The 17,112-nt window shown below is 41.9% G+C and overlaps 1 protein-coding gene and 1 long non-coding RNA gene across 2 annotated transcripts in view; both read left to right on the plus strand.

Annotated features, from left to right (window-relative positions):
• The window catches only part of LOC127857774 (pre-mRNA-processing factor 6-like), a 62,932-nt gene that overhangs the window by 22,461 nt on the left and 23,359 nt on the right, over window positions 1–17,112 (plus strand). The window contains exons 7-11 of the mRNA XM_052394431.1: window positions 1,327–1,464; window positions 3,632–3,726; window positions 8,040–8,232; window positions 10,669–10,795; window positions 14,265–14,383. Of these exons, the coding sequence (XP_052250391.1) occupies window positions 1,327–1,464; window positions 3,632–3,726; window positions 8,040–8,232; window positions 10,669–10,795; window positions 14,265–14,383 (672 nt within the window). The remainder of the gene's footprint in view (window positions 1–1,326; window positions 1,465–3,631; window positions 3,727–8,039; window positions 8,233–10,668; window positions 10,796–14,264; window positions 14,384–17,112) is intronic.
• LOC127857776 (uncharacterized) lies at window positions 1,566–3,595 on the plus strand. The gene is made up of 3 exons (XR_008038627.1): window positions 1,566–1,612; window positions 1,650–3,205; window positions 3,449–3,595. It is a non-coding gene; the product is annotated as an uncharacterized LOC127857776 (long non-coding RNA).

The raw sequence follows: 17,112 nt of genomic DNA on the forward strand, positions 1-17,112 counted from the left end.
GAAAATGGAAAATTTGGTTAAGATTTATGTTTTGGTCCACTTTACCCCTAAAGTATCATAGATATTGCTTTCATACTTGGAACACTCACAAACTATCATAAGGGTACAGTAAAAGGACAAGTTGCATAACTCTGGTTGTCATTGTTACGGAATTATGGCCCTTTTTTGACTTAGTAACTTTTAATATATGGTTAAATTTTGTGTTTCGATCCACTTTACTTCTTAAGTATCAAGGCTATTGCTTTCAAACTTCAAATACTTACATGCTATCATGAGGTTACTGTACCTGGCAACTTGAATTTTACTTTGACCTTTGAATGACCTTGACTCTCAAGGTCAAATTATTAAATTTTGCTAAAATTGCCATAACTTCTTTATTTATGATTAGATTTGATTGATACTTTGATGAAACTACTCTTACCTGACATACCACAATAGACTCCACCCAAAACCATCCCCCGTGCCCTCCCCCCCCCTCCCCCTCCCCCCTCCCCCCCCCTAATTTTTTTTTTTTTTTTTTTTTTTTAAGATCATCTCACAAATGACCACCACACCCTCACACTATACCCCCCCACCCCCCCCACCCCACCCCCCCCCAATTTTTTTTTTTTTTTTTTTTTAAGATCATCTCACAAATTACCACCACACCCTCACACTATACCCCCCCCCCTCCCATTTTTTTTTTAAAACTGTTATGTTTGAAATACCGTCCAACCATCGCACCCAAACTCCCCCCCCCATCGCCCCCCCAACCCCCCCCCCCCCCGATTTTTTTTATTTTTTTTTTTTTCGCTTTTTTGGAAGATAATGTAATAAATGTCCACAACCCCACACTATACACCCCTCTTCACTCCACTCCTCCCTCCTTTGTGATTGAAAATGAGAGTCCCTTCACCTTTAAAAAGAAAATAGATGAGCGGTCTGCACCCGCAAGGCGGTGCTCTTGTTTCTAATTTAGAAATTACTTGCAATATTTATCCTTTATAAAATATATAATTCTTGAAGAAAAATTGATGATTTTCTTCAACCTTGTGCTGTTTTTTGGCCAATAAAAGCGACAAAATTTTCTTTAATCCACCCATTATAAAGTCCGAAGCTTATAAGCGAAAGTGAACGGTAGCCCAATCCTGTTAATGGTTATACATATTAAAGCAAAAAGACAAGTGTGACTGTTATTTAATATGTTGTGTAGCGTCTTTGGTAACACAATCAACAACACTTGCAAAGAAAGACATCAATAACAACATACATTCACATTTCTATCAGAAACCACAAGAACTTTGGAAAAATTATAGTGAATATTATGCAATTTTTGTACCATTGTAGAAGTACGGTGGTCTCACCACCCCATATGGGACCATCACCCCAGGCCTCAGCACACCAGGGGGGGCAACCCCAGGAGACATTGACATGAAGAAGATTGGTCAGGCCAGAAACACTCTGATGGACATCAAGCTGACCCAGGTAAGGGATGTAACTCATGGGGATCAAACTGACCCAAGTAAGGGATGTAACTCATGGACATCAAACTGACCCAGGCAAGGGATGTAAGGCATGAACATCAAACTGACCCAGGTAAGGGATGTAACTCATGGACATCAAACTGACCCAGGTAAGGGATGTAACTCATTGACATCAAACTGACCCAGGTAAGGGATGTAACTCATGGACATCAAACTGACCAAGGTAAGGGACAAAACTCATGGACATCAAACTGACCCAGGTAAGGAAGTCACTTAGGAACATCTTCAGATTATTACAGCAATTTTAATTACCATTTACTATAGACTTTAAACACACATTCAAACCTTTTTATTACCATTACCAGACAGCGGTAGGCTCATTTCCATATGTATACATGTTAGGTATCCGACTCAATGAGTGGCCAGACAGTGGTGGGCTCATTTCCATATGTATACATGTTAGGTATCCGACTCAATGAGTGGCCACACAGTGGTGGGCTCATTGCCATATGTAAAGATGTTAGGTATCCGACTCAATGAGTGGCCAGACAGTGGTGAACTCATTTCCATATGTTTACATGTTAGGTTTCCGACTCGATGAGTGGCCAGACAGTGGTGGGCTCATTTCCATATGTATACATGTTAGGTATCTGACTCAATGAGTGGCCAGACATTGGGGGGCTCATTTCCATATGTTCACATGTTAGGTATCCGACTCTATGAGTGGCCAGACAGTGGTGGGCTCATTTCCATATGTATACATGTTAGGTATCCGACTCAATGAGTGGCCAGACAGTGGTGGGCTCATTTTCATATGTATACATGTTAGGTATCCGACTCTATGAGTGGCCAGACAGTGGTGGGCTCATTTCCATATGTATACATGTTAGGTATCCGACTCTATGAGTGGCCAGACAGTGGTGGGCTCATGTCCATATGTTTACATGTTAAGTATCTGACTCAATGAGTGGCCAGACAGTGGTGGGCTCATTTCCATATGTTCACATGTTAGGTATCCGACTCAATGAGTGGCCAGACAGTGGTGGGCTCATTTCCATATGTTTACATGTTAGGTATCCAACTCAATGAGTGGCCAGACAGTGGTGGGCTCATTTCCATATGTTTACATGTTAGGTATCCGACTCAATGAGTGGCCAGACAGTGGTGGGCTCATTTAAATATGTTTACATGTTAGGTATCCGACTCAATGAGTGGCCAGACATTGATGGGCTCATTTCCATATGTTTACATGTTAGGTATCCAACTCAGTGAGTGGTCAGACAGTGGTGGGCTCATTTCCATATGTTTACATGTAAGGTATCCGACTCAATGAGTGGCCAGACAGTGGTGGGATCATTTCCATATGTTTACATGTTTGGTATCCGACTCAATGAGTGGCCAGACAGTGGTGGGCTCATTTCCATATGTATACATGTTAGGTATCCGACTAAATGAGTGGCCAGACAGTGGTGGGCTCATTTCCATATGTTTACATGTTAGGTATCTGACTCAATGAGTGGCCAGACAGTGGTGGGCTCATTTCCATGTTTACATGTTAGGTATCTGACTCAATGAGTGGCCAGACAGTGGTGGGCTCATTTCCATATGTTTACATGTTAGGTATCCGACTCAATGAGTGGCCAGACAGTGGTGGGCTCATTTCCATATGTTTACATGTTAGGTATCCGACTCAATGAGTGGCCAGACAGTGGTGGGCTCATTTCCATATGTTTACATGTTAGGTATCCGACTCAATGAGTGGCCAGACAGTAGTGGGCTCATTTCCATATGTTTACATGTTAGGTATCCGACTCAATGAGTGGCCAGACAGTGGTGGGCTCATTTCCATATGTTTACATTTAGGTATCCGACTCAATGAGTGGCCAGACAGTGGTGGGCTCATTTCCATATGTTTACATGTTAGGTATCTGACTCAATGAGTGGCCAGACAGTGGTGGGCTCATTTCCATATGTATACATGTTAGGTATCCGACTCAATGAGTGGCCAGACAGTGGTGGGCTCATTTCCATATGTTTACATGTTAGGTATCCGACCCATTGAGTGGCCAGACAGTGGTGGGCTCATTTCCATATGTTTACATGTTAGGTATCCGACTCAATGAGTGGCCAGACAGCGGTGGGCTCATTTCTATATGTTTACATGTTAGGTATCCGACTCAGTGAGTGGCCAGACAGTGGTGGACCCTAAAGGTTACCTGACAGACCTGCAGTCCATGCTGCCATCACATGGAGGTGACATCAAGTAGGTCACTACCTTTAAATTAAATATACATATTTAAAGGCTGTGCTCTGTGAAAAGGGGGGTTTATTGCATATGTGGAAAGTATCATCCCAGATTAGCCTGTGCAGTCTGCACAGGCTAATCAGGTACAACTTTTTCTGCCCAAACTGGATATTTGCTAAGAAGAGACTTTCTTTAAACAAAAAAATATCTTAAAAATGGAAAGCGTCGTCCCTGATTAGCCTGTGCAGACCCATATATTTAAAAACAAACAATCCCATAACATGTTGTTAATGATATAATCACCAGAAGCAGCCTGCATATATGCACAGCCTGAAGCATTTTTCTTGGGTCTCGGTGTAAGCTTATTCTCAAGTCTTAGAATGGGTTTGTGAATACATGCCCTTAGTTAAGACATGTAATATATATATAGGATCTGGCATGAGTTGTCATATCATACCATTTTTTATTAAACGAGTTCAGGAACTTTTCTAACGAATTTCCTGGACGAGTTTAATAAAATATGGTATGAAATGACAACGAGTGTCAGATCTTTTTTATCACATGCTTTTAAATGAGCAAATTAAATCAATATTTAAACAAATATAACTAGAAATGGTGCGGCAGAGGCCGATGCGTATCCCCATATCGCATGTTTGACCCAGGGCCGCCCCAGTGTTGGTAATGGGGCCATGCATAGTTGAGATTGACCGTATTGTCATAAGAGAAGTTCAGTATCAATAAGAAGTGAGTCGGTGTAGAAATGAAGAAATTATAGTAAAAGACAGTTTTGGGTGGGTGTGGCCTATTATGAGCAGGGCGCCCCAGGGTTGGTAATGGGGCAATACATAGTTGAGATTGACCGTATTGTCATAAGAGATGTTCAGTATCAATTTGAAGTGAATCGGTGAAGAAATGAAGAAATTATAGTAAAAGGCAATTTTGGGTGAGCTGGCCTATGTGGGCGGGGCACCCGAGGGTTGTTAATGGGGCCATGCATAGTTGAGATTAACTGTATTGTCATAAGAGAGGTTCAGTATCAATTTGAAGCGAATCGGTGTGGAAATGAAGAAATTATAGTTAAAGGCAATTTTGGGTGGGCGTGGCCTATGTGGGCGGGGCGCCCCAGGGTTGGTCATGGGGCCATGCATAGCTGAGATTGACCGTATTGTCATAAGAGAGGTTCAGTATCAATTTGAAGTGAATCGGTGTAGAAATGAAGAAATTATAGTAAAAGGCAAATTTGGGTGGGCATGGCCTATGTGGGCGGGGCGCCCAAGGGTTGGTTATAGGGGCCATGCATAGCTGAGATTGACTGTATTGTCATAAGAGAGGTTCAGTATCAATTTGAAACGAATCGGTGTAGAAATAAAGAAATTATAGTAAAAGGCAATTTTGGGTTGGCGTGGCCTATGTGACCGGGGCGCCCCAGGGTTGGTAATGGGGCCATGCATAGTTGAGATTGACCTTATTGTCACAAGAGAGGCTCAGTATCAATTTGAAGTAAATCGGTGGAGAAATAAAGAAGTGAATGTAAAATAACATAAAAAAATGAGTGAAAATCTCTGACCTGGCCCCGCCCCAACCCCCATAACTTTTGACCCAGGGGTCAGATCAAAATTCTGTCACTGTCACCGTTGCACATATGCTCATAGCTACAATGTATGTAAGTTGCAAGGTTCTAGTGCTAATAGTGTAGGAGGAGCAGGTGGCAAGGACGGACGGACAGATGGACGGACAGACGCACATCACCAAAATATCCCCATTTTTCTCCGAAAAATCTGCATTTTGTGATGTCATTTGACGCTGCAACGTCATTTCAGCAAAATAACAAAATGCGATTGGTCAATCAAACAAAAATAAGCCAATGAAAAGGCTTTAAAAGTATATTACACATGTGTAAGATAAAAATATTCGTAATGGTTATATTATATGGGGAACAGGGTATGGCATGTGATAAAAATTAATATTTTATATCAGGGCTTTATCTCAGATACAATTCAAGATTTCAACATTTATAAAAATTCATGGTTGTATTTATATCTATGACTAGAAGTACCATGCTCATGAACAATAACCCTACACTTTCTTAAATAAGAGTTAATATGCTTTGATAATTTTGTGTGATGGAACTTTTCAAGGCTATATATCAGATTCTATACAAAATTTCAACATAAAACTTCATTGATGTATAGATATCAATAAGCAGAAGTTCCATGTACATGTACAAGAACCATAACCCAAAACTTTCTGGAAGAAAATTTACTTAAACAATATTTATTGCCGTTTGTTCTTTGTGAATGATGTAACTGCAAATGATAGAGAGAAGGCAAAACCGTTCAGTAAAATTTGCTTATAGTTCTGCACCCATCAATAAACAAAATTTTCTTTCAAGGGTATATCAATTCAATGAATACGCTTGTACTTTTCGAGTAAGTCCAAAAATTACCCAAATTACAACAGCAGAAAATTGCATTTGGAAAGATTAGGGACTACCCTGATATAATATCATTATTTAAATTGCAGTGATTTAAAAGGTCTATATAAATGGAAATCAATTTGTAATGTATATATTTTCAACAACACTGCACAGGCTAATCTGGGACAACACTTTATGTACATGCCTTTATCTCAGATTTCTTGAAACAAGACTCATTTAAAAAAAGCTTTTTATGTTCCTGGATCGAATGATCGGGGGTATATTGTTTTTGGCCTGTCTGTCATTGTATTTTTCTGTCTGTCTCATTGTATGTGTCTGTCACAAACTTTAACCTTGGTTAAACTTTTGCAATAACTGTTGCAATATTAAAGAAAGCAACTTGATATTTGGCATACATGTGTATATCATGGAGCAGCACATTTCAGTGGTGAAAGGTCAAGGTCATGCTTCAAGGTCAAAGGTCAAATATATGGCACAGTAGGGGGCATTGTGTTTCTGACAAACACATCTCTTGTTCATTGATGTGAAGACGGTACACTGTAACTCCAATATAACGCGGATGACGGGGTCCAAGCCACGCAACAGCGTTATAAACGGACAGCGTTATAAGTTTTGAGCTTATTTATTTAAGGGGCTATAAAAACAGGTAAAGTATAGCCTATAATATAGGTCCTGTGTATCGTCATGCTGTGTTGTCATCCGCAAATACATGCATATAAACCGAATCGAACGATAACAGTATACATACCGCTTTTCTAATGTGCACATTTATCCGATAATCCAATATAATTACATCACTTACGAAAAAAAAAAGTTTAACATTTATGACAAGAAATATGTTTACGAACTTTGTAAACAAATTCATATGCCTACGCCATTTGTCAGAAAAATTGGTACAGTGCATTATGGGACACAGCTTTCATTGGACGAGCGCATTTAAATTTAGATTGAATGCAACACGATACATGTACAAAGAAATGTTTTATTGCGTCATATGCAGCATGTAAAAAACGTGCTTTCCGTGGACTTTCTGATAACGGGCAAAAATTTAAGTGCATCTCTGTTAACTATTACACTGCGTTAGCATGTAAATAAATCGTCAGGATTTTTAAATTTATTTTTCGTATACGTACTGAAACATTAAACACACACAAAGATATTTGTATTTATCAAGCATGTGTAGCATATAATAAACGATAACACACTTACACAGCCATAGTTTATACAATGAAATACAATACACGATAAATACAAAACATAAACAGGTAATCGTTTCAAATAACTTTAATTTGATAATTATACCGCTTGCACTTGCCTTATTGAAATTAGCGCACCGAACCGCTCTAATAGGGAATACATGTAATAAACACTGACTCGCGAGTTTTCACACCTTTATTGACATTACACAACAGATTAACACCAATTAGCTGTCGAGTGTCGTTTAACCTCGAATCGATTAAAATCAGTTAAACGGACGGATAAAGCAATCAAGCTGTGATCGCTGGCTTCTTTGAATTTATGAAAATACATGTAGTTGCATAACATGGATTTGAATCAGAAATGGAAGGTTGGAGAAAAAACGGGATCCAAGGACCCCCCGCGTTATATTGGACACAGCGTTATAACGGACCACACTATATTGGAGTTACAGTGTATTGTGAAAATACGGAGCTCAAGCGGGGTATTGAACCCACGACCTCCAGGGTGGTAGTCAGACACTTTAACCGCGTCACAAAAGAGTTAGCCCACAGCAAGGCTATTGGAAGTGACCTTAAATCACTACAAAGGCTTGCATGATTCTGGATACTGAATTTTACCCATTAAAGGCCACAAAATAAAAATCAGCCAAAGAAAAAAAAGTTAATTATTTGTAATTTTCTATAACCTTTCCCAGTGATGTGAAGAAGGCCCGCCTTTTGCTGAAGTCGGTGCGCGAGACCAATCCGAAACACCCGCCAGCGTGGATTGCCTCTGCTCGCCTGGAAGAGGTCACAGGCAAGATCCAGGCTGCGCGCAACCTCATCATGAAGGGCTGTGAGGAGTGCCCCAAGTCTGAGGACGTATGGCTCGAGGGAGCCAGGCTCATGGTGAGTTATAGCCTTACTAGTGGCTCTAGGGAGCCAGGCTCATGGTGAGTTATAGCCTTACTAGTGGCTCTAGGGAGCCAGGCTGATGGTGAGTTATAGCCTTACTAGTGGCTCTAGGGAGCCAGGCTCATGGTGAGTTATAGCCTTACTGGTGGCTCTAGGGAGCCAGGCTCATGGTGAGTTATAGCCTTACTAGTGGCTCTAGGGAGCCAGGCTCATGGTGAGTTATAGCCTTACTAGTGGCTCTAGGGAGCCAGGCTCATGGTGAGTTATAGCCTTACTAGTGGCTCTAGGGAGCCAGGCTCATGGTGAGTTATAGCCTTACTAGTGGCTCTAGGGAGCCAGGCTGATGGTGAGTTATAGCCTTACAAGTGGCTCTAGGGAGCCAGGCTCATGGTGAGTTATAGCCTTACTGGTGGCTCTAGGGAGCCAGGCTCATGGTGAGTTATAGTCTTACTAGTGGCTCTAGGGAGCCAGGCTGATGGTGAGTTGTAGCCTTACTGGTGGCTCAAGGGAGCCAGGCGGATGGAGAGTTGTAGACTTACTGGTGGCTCAAGGGAGCCAGGCTGATGGTGAGTTGTAGACTTACTGGTGGCTCAAGGGAGCCAGGCTGATGGTGAGTTGTAGACTTACTGGTGGCTCTAGGGAGCCAGGCTCATGGTGAGTTGTAGCCTTACTGGTGGCTCAAGGGAGCCAGGCTCATGGTGAGTTGTAGCCTTACTAGTTGCTCGAGGGAGCCAGGCTCATGGTGAGTTATAGCCTTACTGGCCAAGTCTGAGGATGTGTGGCTCAAGGGAGCCAGGCTCATGGTGAGTTATAGCCTTACTGGCCAAGTCTGAGGATGTGTGGCTCAAGGGAGCCAGGCTCATGGTGAGTTATAGCCTTACTGGCCAAGTCTGAGGATGTGTGGCTCAAGGGAGCCAGGCTCATGGTGAGTTATAGCCTTACTGGCCAAGTCTGAGGATGTGTGGCTCAAGGGAGCCAGGCTCATGGTGAGTTAAATCCTTACTTACCAAGGCTGAGGATGTGTGGCTCAAGGGAGCCAGGCTCATGGTGAGTTATAGCCTTACTGGCCAAGCCTGAGAATGTATGGCTCAAGGGAGCCAGGCTCATGGTAAGTTATAGCCTTACTGGCCAAGTCTGAGAATGTGTGGCTCAAGGGAGCCAGGCTCATGGTGAGTTATAGCCTTACTGGCCAAGTCTGAGGATGTGTGGCTCAAGGGAGCCTGGCTCATGGTGAGTTATAGCCTTACTGGCCAAGTCTGAGAATATGTGGCTCAAGGGAGCCAGGCTCATGGTGAGTTATAGCCTTACTGGCCAAGTCTGAGGATGTATGGCTCAAGGGAGCCAGGCTCATGGTGAGTTATAGCCTTACTGGTCAAGTCTGAGGATGTATGGCTCAAGAGAGCCAGGCTCATGGTGAGTTATAGCCTTACTAGTCGCTCAATGGAGCCAGGCTCATGGTGAGTTATAGCCTTACTGGCCAAGTCTGAGGATGTGTGGCTCAAGGGAGCCAGGCTCATGGTGAGTTATAGCTTTACTGGCCAAGTCTGAGGATGTGTGGCTCAAGGGAGCCAGGCTCATGGTGAGTTATAGCCTTACTGGCCAAGTTTGAGGATGTGTGGCTCAAGGGAGCCAGGCTCATGGTGAGTTATATCCTTACTGGCCAAGTCTGAGGATGTGTGGCTCAAGGGTGCCTGGCTCATGGTGAGTTTTAGCCTTACTGGCCAAGTCTGAGGATGTGTGGCTCAAGGGAGCCAGGCTCATGGTGAGTTATAGCCTTACTGGCCAAGTCTGAGGATGTGTGACTCAAGCGAGCCAGGCTCATGGTGAGTTATAGCCTTACTGGCCAAGTCTGAGGATGTGGTTGGAGGGAGCCAGGCTCATGGTGAGTTATAGCCTTACTGGCCAAGTCTGAGGATGTGTGGCTCAAGGGAGCCTGGCTCATGGTGAGTTATAGCCTTACTGGTCAAGTCTGAGGATGTATGGCTCAAGGGAGCCAGGCTCATGGTGAGTTATAGCCTTACTGGCCATGTCTGAGGATGTATGGCTCAAGGGAGCCAGGCTCATGGTGAGTTAAAGCCTTACTGGCCAAGTCTGAGGATGTGTGGCTCGAGGGAGCCTGGCTCATGGTGAGTTATAGCCTTACTGGCCAAGTCTGAGGATGTGTCGCTCGACGGAGCCTGGCTCATGGTGAGTTATAGCCTTCCTTGCCAAGCCTTGATGTTTTTTTCTAAGGAAGAACAATTTCCAGCAAAGTTTTTTTTCTTGGATTTTAAAACATTGAGTACAGGACAGTGATTTTGCTAATGATCAACTACTGTGAATAAATATTCATTTGACAGGTGTCTCAACTGCCTTTGTTTTAAGATAAAAAATAAATAAATTATTTTCTAAGACATTATACCTAATCTTGTATGTTTGCCATGTTTCCAGCCGGGCGACCAGGCCAAAGCTGTGGTGGCCCAGGCCGTTAGACAGCTGCCTCAGTCTGTGAGGATCTGGAGCAAGGCTTCTGAACTGGAGACTGAGCTCAAGGCAAAGAAGAAAGTCTACAGGAAAGGTCTGTGTGACATATTTCCCACTCAGAAGAAAATTTAAAATGGCTATATGCAAATAGCATGAAACCAGAACAACCTGCGAGTAACTCGCAGTGTGTTCAGGTTTTATGCTGTTTGCTGCTCACCAGTATCTAGGGCTTGGAAATGAAGCCTTAACAACTTGGATCTAGTACGAAAGGTCTTTAATTTTATGTAACTTTCTAAGTGACTACAAATGTGTCAAAATATGTATCTAAGTGGTAAAGGTTTGAAATAGTTCCCACAACTATAATACAATTATATCATATATTTTAGCCTAGCTCTGGGAAAATGTTATTTATTGCCTATGCCTTAAGTGTCAACCCACATCACCCTGAGCAGTCTTATCAGGGATGACACTTTCAGCTTTTTAGCTCACCTGATTGCTCAGGTGAGCTTTTGTGACCGGTCTTTGTCCGTCGTATGTCCGTCCGTTAACATTTGCTCGTAAACACTCTAGAGGCCACATTTCTTGTCCCATCTTCATGAAACTTGGTCAGAAGCTTTGTCCCAATGAAATCTCGGCCGAGTTCGAAACTGGGTTGTGCCGGGTCAAAAACTAGGTCACTAGGTCAAAAAAAAGAAAAACCTTGTAAACACTGTAGAAGTCACATTTCATGCTCAATCTTCATGTAACTTTGTCAAAATGTTTGTCTTAATGATATCTTGGTTGAGTTCAAAAGTGGTTCCGATCCGTTGAAAAACATGGCCACTAGTGGGCGGGGCACTTTTCCTAATTTGGCTATAGAGAAACCTTGTAAACACTCTAGAAGTAACAATTTTTGCCCAATCATCATGAAAGTTGGTCAAAACATTGGTTCAATTGATGTCTCGGACGAGTTTGAAAATGGTCGAGATCGGTGAAAAAACATGGCTGCCAGTGGGCGGGGCATTTTTCTCTATATGTATGTAGTGGCAGTTTTCCCTATATGGCTATAGAGAAACCTTGTAAACACTCTAGAAGTCACAATTTTTGCCCAATCATCATGAAAGTTGGTCAAAACATTGGTCTTATTGATATCTCATACAAGTTTGAAAATAGTCGGGTTAGGTGTAAAAACATGGCTGCCAGTGGGTGGGGCATTTTTCTCTATATGTATATAGTAAAAACATGTGAACACAGTGGATGCCACATTTTTTGGCCCAATTTTCATGAAATTTGCTCATAACATTTGTTTCCTTGATACGAGAGTTGAGTTAAAAAATGGTTCCGATCAGTTAAATAACAGGGCTGCTGGAAGGGGGGCAGTTTTCTCATTATGCCCCCCCCCCCCTTTCAAAGAAGAGGGGGTATATTGTTTTGCTCATGTCGGTTCGTCCGTCCACCAGATGGTTTCGGGATGATAACTCAAGAGCGCTAATGCCAAGGATCATGAAACTTCATAGATACATTGATCATGGCTCGCAGATGACCCCTATTGATTTTCAGGTCACTAGGTCAAAGGTCAAGGTCACGATGACCGGAAATAGTAAAATGGTTTCCGGATGATAACTCAAGAACACTTATGCCTAGGATCATGAAACTTCATAGATACATTCATCATGACTCCCAGATGACCCCTATTGATTTTCAGGTCACTAGGCCAAAGGTCAAGGTCACGGTGACCCAAAGCAGTAAAATCGTTTCCGGATGATAACTCAAGAACGCTTATGCCTAGGATCATGAAACTTCATAGATACATTGATCATGACTCGCAGATAACACCTATTGATTTTCAGGACACTAGGTCAAAGGTCAAGGTCACGATGACCCGAAATAGTAAAATGGTTTCCGGATAATAACTCAAGAACGCTTAGGCCTAGGATCATGAAACTTCATAGGTACATTGATCATAACTCATAGATGACCCCTATTGATTTTCAGGTCACTAGGTCAAAGGTCAAGGTCACGATGACCCGAAATAGTAAAATGGTTTCCGGATGATAACTCAAGAACGCTTAGGCCTATGATCATGAAACTTCATAGGTACATTGATCATGACTCGTAGATGACCCCTATTGATTTTCAGGTCACTAAAGGTTAAGGTCACGGTGACCAGAATTAGTAAAATGGTTTCCAGATGATAACTCAAGAATGCTTATGCCTAGGATCATGAAACTTCATAGGTACATTGATCATGACTCAAAGATGACCCCTATTGATTTTCAGGTCACTAGGTCAAAGGTCAAGGTCACGGTGACCTGAAATAGTAAAATGGTTTCTGGATGGTAACTCAAGAACGCTTATGCCTAGGATCATGAAACTTCATAGGTACAATGATCATGACTCGCAGATGAACCCTATTGATTTTCAGGTCACTAGGTCAAAGGTCAAGGTCTTGGTGACCTGAAATAGTAAAATGGTTTCTGGATGATAACTCAAGAACGCTTATGCCTAGGTTCATGAAACTTCATAGGTATATTGATCATGACACGCAGATGACCCCTATTGATTATCAGTTCACTAGGTCAAAGGTCAATGTCACAGTGCCAAAAAACGTATTCACACAATGGCTGTCAAGGTCACGGTGACTCAAATTAGAAAAATGGTTTCCGGATGATAACTCAAGAATGCTTACGCCTAGGATCATGAAACTTTATAGGTACAGTGATCATAACTCGCAGATGAAATAATGATGAAACTTGACCAGGATGTTTGTCTTAACAATATCTAGGTCAAGTTTGACATTTGGTAAATATTGAATGAACCGACTCCTCTCAGGTGAGCGAACTAGGGCCATCTTGGCCCTCTTGTATTTTTTTTATTTTTATGAAGTCTCTGTTAAGCAAAAATGTATTTAAGGCTAAAAGTGTTGTCCCTGATAATTGTGCGCAGACTGCACAGGCTTATTTGGGACAACACTTTTCATACATGCATTAAACCCCATTTTCCAAGAGCAATACTGCTTGCTTTATTGGTTTATTGTTCTGGGCTATTTAGATAAAGCCTCATAAATGCAATTTTTGTTAACCTCTTTAGTTTATGAAGTATGAGTGTTTCAAGTCAAGGTCAACATTGCTATACATGTATATATGAGCCTCTTTCTGGTAAAACTGGGCATAATGCATTTTCGTAAAGTGTTGTCCAAGATTAGCCTGTGCAGTTCGCACAGGCTAATCAGGGATGACACTTTCTGCCTAAATTGGATTGTTGCTAAGAAGAGACTTCATTTGAACGAAAAATGTCATAAAAGCGGAAAGTGTGATCCTGATTAGCCTGTGCAGACTGCACAAGCTTATCTGGGACAACACTTTATGCACATGCATTATGCCCAGTTTTCTCAGAATTCCACTCATATATAGAACAAATTGAATTATTGGGATGAAACTTAATACATAAAATGAGATAAAGTTCAGGGCATGAAAATTGTACTTGGAGTCAGTTACCTTGCAGTATAAAGTCCAGTTATTTTCCACTCATCCTTTTGTGACTTGTACACCTCCTTTGTAAAAGATGACTTTATTTTATAACAGCCCTGGAGAACATTCCAAACTCAGTGAAGCTGTGGAAGCTGGCAGTGGAGCTTGAGGAGGAGGAGGATGCCAGGATTATGTTAAGTCGCGCTGTCGAGTGCTGTCCCACCAGTGTAGAGGTTAGCTATTAGTTCATAGTATGCCAGGATTATGTTGAGTCGCGCTGTCGAGTGCTGTCCCACCAGTGTATAGGTTAGCTATTAGTTCATAGTATGCCAGGATTATGTTGAGTCGCGCTGTCGAGTGCTGTCCCACCAGTGTAGAGGTTAGCTATTAGTTCATAGTATGCCAGGATTATGTTGAGTCGCGCTGTCGAGTGCTGTCCCACCAGTGTAGAGGTTAGCTATTAGTTCATAGTATGCCAGGATTATGTAAAGTCGGGCTGTCGAGTGCTGTCCCACCAGTGTAGAGGTTAGCTATAAGTTCATAGTACGCCAGGATTATGTTGAGTCGGGCTGTCGAGTGCTGTCCCACCAGTGTAGAGGTTAGCTATTTGTTCATAGTATGCCAGGATTATGTTGAGTCGAGCTGTCGAGTGCTGTCCCACCAGTGTAGAGGTTAGCTATTTGTTCATAGTATGCCAGGATTATGTTGAGTCGGGCTGTCGAGTGCTGTCCCACCAGTGTAGAGGTTAGCTATTAGTTCATAGTATGCCAGAATTATGTTGAGTCGAGCTGTCGAGTGCTGTCCCACCAGTATAGAGGTTAGCTATTAGTTCATAGTATGCCAGGATTATGTTAAGTCTCGCTGTCGAGTGCTGTCCTACCAGTGTAGAGGTTAGCTATTAGTTCATAGTATGCCAGGATTATGTTAAGTCTCGCTGTCGAGTGCTGTCTCACCAGTGTAGAGGTTAGCTATTAGTTCATAGTATGCCAGGATTATGTTGAGTCGGGCTGTCGAGTGCTGTCCCACCAGTGTAGAGGTTAGCTATTAGTTCATAATATGCCAGGATTATGTTGAGTCGGGCTGTCGAGTGCTGTCCCACCAGTGTAGAGGTTAGCTATTAGTTCATAGTATGCCAGGATTATGTTAAGTCTCGCTGTCGAGTGCTGTCCCACAAGTGTAGAGGTTAGCTATAAGTTCAAAGTATGCCAGGATTATGTTAAGTCTCGCTGTCGAGTGCTGTCCCACCAGTGTAGAGGTTAGCTATTAGTTCATAGTATGCCAGTATTATGTTAAGTCTCGCTGTCGAGTGCTGTCCCACCAGTGTAGAGGTTAGCTATTAGTTCATAGTATGCTAGGATTATGTTGAGTCTCGCTGTCGAGTGCTGTCCCACCAGTGTAGAGGTAAGCTATTAGTTCATAGTATGCCAGGATTATGTTAAGTCTCGCTGTCGAGTGCTGTCCCACCAGATTAGAGGTTAGCTATTAGTTCATAGTATGCCAGGATTATGTTGAGTCTCGCTGTCGAGTGCTGTCCCACCAGTGTAGAGGTTAGCTATTAGTTCATAGTATGCTAGGATTATGTTAAGTCTCGCTGTCGAGTGCTGTCCCACCAGTGTAGTGGTTAGCTATTAGTTCATAGTATGCCATGATTATGTTAAGTCTCGCTGTCGAGTGCTGTCCCACCAGTGTAGAGGTTAGCTATTAGTTCATAGTATGCCAGGATTATGTTGAGTTGCGCTGTCGAGTGCTGTCCCACCAGTGTAGAGATTAGCTATTTGTTCATAGTATGCCAGGATTATGTTAAGTCTCGCTGTCGAGTGCTGTCCCACCAGTGTAGAGGTTAGCTATTAGTTCATTGTATGCCAGGATTATGTTAAGTCTCGCTGTTGAGTGCTGTCCCACCAGTGTAGTGGTTAGCTAATAGTTCATAGTATGCCAGGATTATGTTAAGTCTCGCTGTCAAGTGCTGTCCCACCAGTGTAGAGGTTAGCTATTAATTAGTTCACGCAGTCTCTGTGACAGTCAAAAAAACATTACTGACCAGGTCTGTTAAATTCAAAGGATTATTGACCCGAATTTACTTGCCTATAAACTATAAATCACTACTTGATATTAAAAAGAAAATTCCTGAACTGGCAGTTTTACTGCCTTTAGCGTGTGTTTTTTTTTGGTCCAATTAGGGGTCTTAGTTCCTCCACAGTCCCAATCACAAACAGTATAAATATTTCCCAATGGACTGCCTAAAATCCCCAATTAAAGGTTTTCACCAAAATATATTTTTATTTATGATTGAAGGATTCAGTACAACCTTCTTTCTATCCAACTATATCTAGTTCAACCTCATTAACTATAATGTTGCAAACACTTGTTTTGCATTTGAAAGCAATAAAAAACAACAACAAAAACAACTTAATTACCCAATTATGACAAGGACGTGATATTTCCAAATCCAAAGGGCCTTGAGGCAATTCCCTTAATTGTAAAAAACACATTTTTTTATGATTCATAAATATAGCTATGAGTGGGGACTTAAATTGTAGAAAAAAACACACTGTTCCCAATGGCCAACTGTCTTTGTTAGAGACTGGTTGGGGTGTTTTGGCAGCAACATAAATAATTGACTAAAGAGGGGTCAAAGACCTGTTACAAAATACAGTTTTCCTTAAATAGTAACTTAATTTTTATGTCCCCCAGTCTATACTGGGGACATATTGTTTTTGCCCTGTCTGTTTGTTGGTTTGTTTTTGCGTCAAAATTTAACATTTGCCATAACTTTTGCAATATTGAAGATAGCAACTTGATATTTGGCATGCATGTGTATCTCATGGAGCTGCACATTTTTAGTGGTGAAAGGACAAGGTCATCCTACAAGGTCAAAGGTCAAATATATGGGGTGGACATAGTGTTTCACAAACACATCTTGTTAAACCAGAAATTTGGTTTAACTGGACAATATGTTAAT

The sequence above is a fragment of the Dreissena polymorpha genome, chromosome 14 (assembly GCF_020536995.1).
Source record: "Dreissena polymorpha isolate Duluth1 chromosome 14, UMN_Dpol_1.0, whole genome shotgun sequence".
NCBI lineage: Eukaryota > Metazoa > Mollusca > Bivalvia > Myida > Dreissenidae > Dreissena > Dreissena polymorpha.